Here is a 7,049-nt window from a genome sequence, read left to right as displayed (position 1 = left end):
TGTATTGAGATATTTGAAGGCAATCGATTGGTATGTAGTCCTTGAGCTCAAAGACTTATTTGTCTCGAACAAGACAACTACATTTTCGGCAATATTTTGCTTGGCATAAATCATAATTCCATTTTTGCCAATACCATTCAATCGATTGCTATCAATTCTTCTTATAATGTCGAAACCTTGTAAAGAAAAATCTTCGCTGGGAAGAGTCCAAGTTTCGACAAAACAAAGAAAATTCGCAGAACAAATAATGGGGTCGTTGAAAATATCTTCGCGATGGCCACGAAGAGACTCAACATTATGATAATATAGGGAGATTTTTTCATTATTGCTGACCAACATTTCATAATGCGTAGTCAAAAACTTTTCCTCTCTTAACTTTTGAAGCTCGTCTTGGACATTTGGGGCTCCAAATCTTGTTGGAGGAACAAAGTCGCCTAGAAGGAAAAGTCCTGATGCGCTAGTGGCCCTGCTACATCCAACATATAGGGAAGCTCGCTTGATGCCTCTTTTAAGATGCACAGCAACTTTGCTATATGTTGCTCCTTGGCTTTTGTGGATGGTAATAGCCTCAGCAGGAACAATTGGGAATTGTTTTCGGTCAACAGAAGCATGTTCGGATCTTCCACATTGAAAAACTCGAGAGGCTTTTAATATTGGAGTCCATTCGGGATCGGGACAGTTCCGAACCTTTGATCTGGCGATAGCGCCAACCGTGAGTTCAAAAAATTTAATCCAAAGTCGCGTTACTAAATTTGAGCCATTCACTAAGCAATGATCAATTTGCATTAGCTGACCAGTTGCTCCATTTACAAGTCCGTCACTTGTGTCTATATTGACGGTTACCATATATTTAGCAGTTGTTTTGAGATGAAGAACATATGGCAAACCCTGTGTTTCAGAGGTTTTCATATTTTGAGCATATCTTAACGTGTTTTCTCCGTTTCGTCCAGATATGTTCGCAGTTTTCACTGTATCAACAGCAGTGGAAACCAACTCTTCCGTCCCAATTTGCGCTAGTTTTATGGAATTGTAATCGTTAACTTCTTCGTTAGAAGAAAATAAATGAATGGCATCATCAGGAACTTCGCTGGGTGAAACAACTCTTTGTTTAAGGAGCTCAATGTCTGCGATTGTCATGCAAGCCTCAGATAAATGATTTAGGGCTTGAGCAAATGCATGATCGCCTCTTTGGCGCATTATTTCTGTGAGCTCAAAATACTTAAAGTTGCTCCATAGGCTATTTCCTGCTAAAACGCTGTAAGGATTAATTGTCCTTTCCGAAAATATCCAACTGTCTCCAACTGGGGAAAGCTGCTTTAAATCTCCAAAAACTATAATTGATTTTCCACCAAAACTTAAGTCAGGGCTTCGGAAAATTTGACGAAGCCGTTGATCCAAAAATGAAAGCCTTTTAGAACCAACCATAGAAATTTCATCAATTATAATCAATTGGAGATCGATCAACTTGCAATGAATTGTATTTAAACTATCATTGCTTAAAGGTCTTAAGGGACCTGAAGCTTGATTAGTTGGAAGAGAAAACACTGAATGAAGTGTCAGTCCTCCAATTCCAAAAGCAGCTTTTCCAGTTGGAGCACATAATAAAACCTTTGCCGAATCCGTAGCACCATGAAGTTTGTTTGCTCGCCAAGTCACAGACTGATAGATGGTAGAAATCAGTCTGCTTTTTCCTACACCGGCCCCTCCACCAACATATTCGTAAAAAATATTTTTGCAAACAACATTATGTGCATAATATTGTCTTTGCTTGTAGTTGAGGGACCGAGTTAGCGAGCAAAGATCATCATTGGAAACTAACGGGGGGAGTCTAATTAATTGAAGTTCGCCGTCTTCTTCAGGGTTTTTTACCGCATTGTCATCCTGAAGAATATTTACGTTCCGCTCTATATTTGGTACTGCCAAAGCTCTAAACTCTTCGTCTAAAAATTGGGAGGCAGGTTCTTCCGCAACAGGAGCATTATCTCCCCTATCCTCTTGCAAATCTTCCAGAACTCTTTCTAACTCCATATCATCAAACACATCATAGTTCCTTTTTTTTTGTCTTAATGGCTTCATGGTTTGCCCGGAATGTGTTTTCAATGTCGTTGGAAAGAAGTTCAGCTTCTTCATTTCGCCAAGGATAGAAGAGCATTAAATGCTCTCGGAAATAATCGGAAGGTGAAGAGTTAATGCTAAAGCGAACCCACCTCAGAATCAGGGGATGCCTGCGTTTCTTAACGCAACCAGACCCATCCATCAATGGATAGCTTTGCTCAGCAACTTCATCTTCGTCATCTACCTCCACATCATTTGCTTCATCATAGTCTTCCCTATGATTAGCGGCAGATCGTGTATTCCGCTTGACAAATCTGTACCAAGCTGCGAAATCTGCTAAACAAATCCCTTCCAACTGCTCATGCTTTTGCACATATCGGCCAAGAATATTACGCTCAAAAATATCCACCGAGTTGTTTGGTAGTCGCTCTAATTCTTCATTTGAGCGAGATAATCTAACTCGTTTGTCTGGATGGCAAGTGTTTATAAAAATAGTACCTTCACTTGCCTCCGACATATGCAGACCCAAAATATTGTAAGCTGCTTCTTGGGCCGATATTTCTGTAGCGTTAATAAACTTATTACCGAGGTGCTGTAATTTCCTTTTAATAGAAATATTCCCATGGCTTATTTCTGCCATGGCTTCCCGGAGCAACTGCGATACGCCTCTGTTCGATTTGTTTATGTAGTTAATGATATAACTACAACAAGCGTACGCATCTAGGATAAATTGAATATCCATATTAGCTCTGTGTAAGCCTAGAATATCTCTATTATAAGCATTGAGCAGTCGGTCGGAGAATTGTCTGCGAAGAAAAATTTGTGGCTTTTTCAAGCTGGAACGTATGGCTATTTTGTAGGCTTCAAAATTAGTTTCAAGGTGGGACAGAAAAAATTCAAAATTATTATATAAAGCTGCGTCTTCATTAGAAATAGTCCTTAAAGCTTCCTTAATTTTTTTGAACAAAGTTTTATGTTCTTTAACATTTACTTCGTCTTCTTCTATTGGATGCAAAATAAGCGTTTCGGGCATAGGAGGATATGGCATGTTAAATCGGCAGAACTCCTGTCCGCGTAACTCTCTGATGCAGGAAGCACTATGCTTGTGGCGTTGATACTGAATAACTTCTTGAAGCTCAGGATCATCTCCATTTGTAGTAATAAACCTATCGATAAAGTTTATTACTTGCTCGGTATTCTCGGCGTCTTCGAGCTTAGGAGCACCAGCAAGCCAGTACATGCCATGAGAGTGCGGAGATCCTCTGTGCTGGAATTCGATTCTCCCATAAAAATGGGAAAGATTGAATTCCCCAAAAATATCGGTTTTGAACAATTTTATTAATTGCCGCAACCTATAATCGAAGTACCGGGAGCACGTCACTGGATCGGATCGGATTAACCGAGCCTTTTCGGAGCTGGAAAGAGCTGCCGCTTCTTCCTCGCTTATAGCCCTATTATCCAATAGAAGGGAAAGGATAACTAAAAGTTCATTCCACTTAGTTTCAGCAGCGGAAAGAGTTATGAAAAACGTTGGCAATCCAAATTGTCGAATCATAGCAATAACTTTTTTTTTTCAGCCTCCCAATGAGCTGGTGCAGACCGTAAGCCTTTAAGGATGTGGTAGCCATCATCATGTTGAACAAGTCTGTCAACAAATGACTCATCCCGCAGATTACCAGCGGTAACTGCACCTGACTTTTTGCGTAAAGCAATTGAAATAGAATTTTGAATGCGCTGCATTTCGTAAAATTTATACATGTATAAAACTTTAGGAACTACAGCGCAACGACGGTCGTAAAAACGGATTTGGGATCTGGCTTTTTTCGCATAGGTTGTATTTCCTTTAAATATTTCTCCGCAAGAAATAGTTGGAAAGGAAAGTTCCTCTGCGTCTTCGTCAAGCGTTAAGCTTGTTGGGCGACGGCCTTCACCCGGTGCCAATGCAATGCGCTGAAGAGCAGTATCATTATTTTCCAATAATGTTTCATGGCCTCCGGGATATAAATTTTCTTCGAGCTCTGCAGTATTTTGGGATAGGTGTTGCTGCTGAAGAAGTTGCTCTACTGCTTCGCGGTCAGATTCATCCGCAATAAAAGGAATTTCATTAATTTCTTGAAGTTCGGCTAGCCATGATTCGTTCAGTGCAATGTTGTGCTTTCTGTAGAGCTCGGTATTCACTAAGTACCGTACAGCTTCAAGGACCCGAGCGGGTCGAATAGTTTCAGTCATGAAATTGTGAGCGTACTCTAGTCTCCTTTTCAAATGGACTTGGATGACATGGGTAGAGTCGAAAGAGCGCGGAAGCGCAGTCACAATATCAGGAACTGAAATTGGAACGTTCACTACTGCCCCTCTGATTCCGCATTGCCTTTCATAGCCGAGAGAAATAATCCTCATAAAAGGGATTCTCGGTGAAATAAGCCGTTCTTCGAGGCAGGTGAGTTCATTTAAGCACTCAGGGATTTCTGGGAAGTCAAACCCATTCGAAAGGCAGAGTGATGGAATTTTGCCAAGAGAAATGGCACGACGACAAGTGTGGCAAAAGTTATATTTGCCGGACGGACTGGGAAATTTTCTTGACAAAAAAAGGGGTGGCAACGTTTAGGAGAGGAAATTTAGAGGAGATAGCCAGGATGTATAATCCACTTACCTGTGAACGGAACCATGTTCCTCCACAGCAAATACAAATTTCCGTTGGTCCTTCCTTTATGCTCCTCTGATATAGATCCCTTGCTGTTGCTCGAATCCTATTTCGCTGTTGTTCTCGTTCCTGATCCAGTTCGTCCTCCGAAAGTTGAGCTCTTGCGTCCATATTGCGTTGCGACTGCCTTTGGGAAGCATCCAGTCGATTTTGGGGGTCCATCCTGAAGTTTATTAATCTCTCTTCTGCCATTTGTCGAATTTGTTCTTCCCGAATCCTCCGCTGTTGTCGTGTTTCCCGGCGTTGTGATGTGTTTATCCGTTGCTCCTGTGTTCTTGCTATGGGATTTCTCCTGGTTGCTCTCCGGTTATTGGCGTCCCTCTCCCGTTCTCGCTGTCTGTCCTCAGAATTCCTTCGTCGCTGTCGGTGCTCTCCAGTGTTTCTTTCCTGTTCCCTTGCACGTTCTTCTGGGTCCTCGCGATGAGCAGCACGCACTGCGGCGTCCCGAATCCGCTCTTGAATTCGAAATTCGGGATTGTTCCTTCGAGAGGCATGGTCAGCAGTATTTTGCACCTGCTCTTGTCGCCGCTCCTCGGTGTCCTCTCGACGAATAGCACGCGCTGCGGCGTCCCGAACCCGCTCAGGATTTCGGTACTCCGGATTAGCCCTTCGAGTAGAGTGTTGAGCAGTGTTTCGCAACTGCTCTCGTCGTCGCTCCTCGGGGTCCTCTCGACGGATCGCGCGTGCATCCATATCCCGAATCCGTTCAGGAATTCGAAACTCCGGAATAGTCCTCCGAGTAGAGTGTCCAGCAGTGTTTCGCAACTGCTCTCGTCGTCGCTCCTCGGGGTCCTCTCGACGGATCGCGCGTGCATCCATATCCCGAATCCGTTCAGGAATTCGAAACTCCGGAATAGTCCTCCGAGTAGAGTGTCCAGCAGTGTTTCGCAACTGCTCTCGTCGTCGCTCCTCGGGGTCCTCTCGACGGATCGCGCGTGCATCCATATCCCGAATCCGTTCAGGAATTCGAAACTCCGCAATAGTCCTCCGAGTAGAGTGTTCAGCAGTGTTTCGCAACTGCTCTCGTCGTCGCTCCTCGGGGTCCTCTCGACGGATCGCGCGTGCATCCATATCCCGAATCCGTTCAGGAATTCGAAACTCCGGAATAGTCCTCCGAGTAGAGTGTTCAGCAGTGTTTCGCAACTGCTCTTGTCTTCGCTCCTCAGAGTCCTGTCGACGGGTTGCACGTGCCTCCATATCCCGAGCCCGTTCTGAGACACGATAGTCTAGGGCCTGTTGGCGATTCGCATGTCTTGCAGCATCCTGAATACGCTCCGCAGAACGTATTTCTGGGTCCTGTCGACGATTTGAATGCCTTGCAGCATCCTGAATACGCTCTACAGAACGGATTTCTTGATTAGTCCTCCGAGACGCATGATCAGCAGTGTTCCGCAACTGCTCTTCTCGGCGCTCCTCAGAGTCCTCCCGACGAGTTGAATGCGCTTGTGCGTCCCGAATCCGTTCAAGGTTGCGAACCCTTTCGCTTCTTCTCCGCTGCGCGCGTGCAATGGAATCCTGAACACGACTTTCTTCCCGTATGTTAGGGTTATTGTCTCGAACGTTGGCGATATGTTGAGAGTTCCGAGCTCTTATTTGGGACGCATTCTGTTCATAGCGGGCTCTGCTGCGGCTTAAAGCAGCTTGGCGGCGTTGCTCCTGGGACAACCGTGATACGCGTGGCATTTTTTATAGTGCTGTATGAAAAAAATAAAAATTATGGAATGATAGCATATAAAATCACATACATGGAATGCCGTCCACGGGTATAAGATTTTAACAGAATTTAAAAGTTAATATACTTACCAAAGTTTGTGTTTCAAATATTATTTGAAAACAATTTTAAGCCCGTTATTAACGTACTTTTAATTTTTTTATCACTTGAAAAAATACTTTGGCACACTTTAATTTTTTCCACTGGTAAAATACTTTCTCACACTTAAAATTTGGCACTATTAAAAAATAATTCTGCTCTCTTTAAATTTTTGCACTTGTAAAAATACTTTTCACAAACTGACAGAGTAACGTCGTCACTCGGTAATTTTTTTTCATTGACTGATCTACGGATTATAAGATTTCTAAATATATAGCCAAGCTAGGTAATAATTGAGAAAAAAGAATGATCCATTAACCCTTTAAAGGTTTCTTAGATTGCCCTTTTAAAAAAAGGCAATAAAAATACATTTTTATTTTTGGTACCTGAGCTACCTGTTCTGCAATTTAGGTGATTTTAACAATTTGCGTCCTAATTTGTAGTGTTATTTTTTTGCCATTCGACCAATTAAAAAAGGTATTA

The 7,049-nt window shown here is 42.8% G+C and overlaps 1 protein-coding gene across 1 annotated transcript; it reads right to left on the bottom strand.

Annotated features, from left to right (window-relative positions):
- Positions 1–434: 434 nt before the first annotated feature.
- LOC138926565 (trichohyalin-like) lies at positions 435–6,439 on the bottom strand. Its single transcript, XM_070281126.1, has 3 exons — positions 4,706–6,439; positions 3,047–3,322; positions 435–644 (listed from the first exon to the last, which is right to left on the bottom strand). Exons 1-3 carry the CDS (start codon positions 6,437–6,439, stop codon positions 435–437), a joined length of 2,220 nt encoding a protein of 739 aa, XP_070137227.1.
- Positions 6,440–7,049: the final 610 nt, after the last annotated feature.

This window comes from Drosophila bipectinata, chromosome XL, assembly GCF_030179905.1.
Source record: "Drosophila bipectinata strain 14024-0381.07 chromosome XL, DbipHiC1v2, whole genome shotgun sequence".
Taxonomy (NCBI): Eukaryota; Metazoa; Arthropoda; class Insecta; order Diptera; family Drosophilidae; genus Drosophila; species Drosophila bipectinata.
This window is presented reverse-complemented; position numbering and strand designations above follow the sequence as displayed.

Coding starts and splice junctions, on each gene's coding strand:
- LOC138926565 (XM_070281126.1), bottom strand. CDS start 6,439: ATGCCACGCGTATCACGGTTGTCCCAGGAGCAACGCCGCCAAGCTGCT. Junction 3,323..4,705: donor GAACATGGTTCCGTTCACAG/GTAAGTGGATTA, acceptor ATCGAATTCCAG/CACAGAGGATCTCCGCACTC. Junction 645..3,046: donor ATCCAATAGAAGAAGACGAA/GTAAATGTTAAA, acceptor CAATATTAAAAG/CCTCTCGAGTTTTTCAATGT.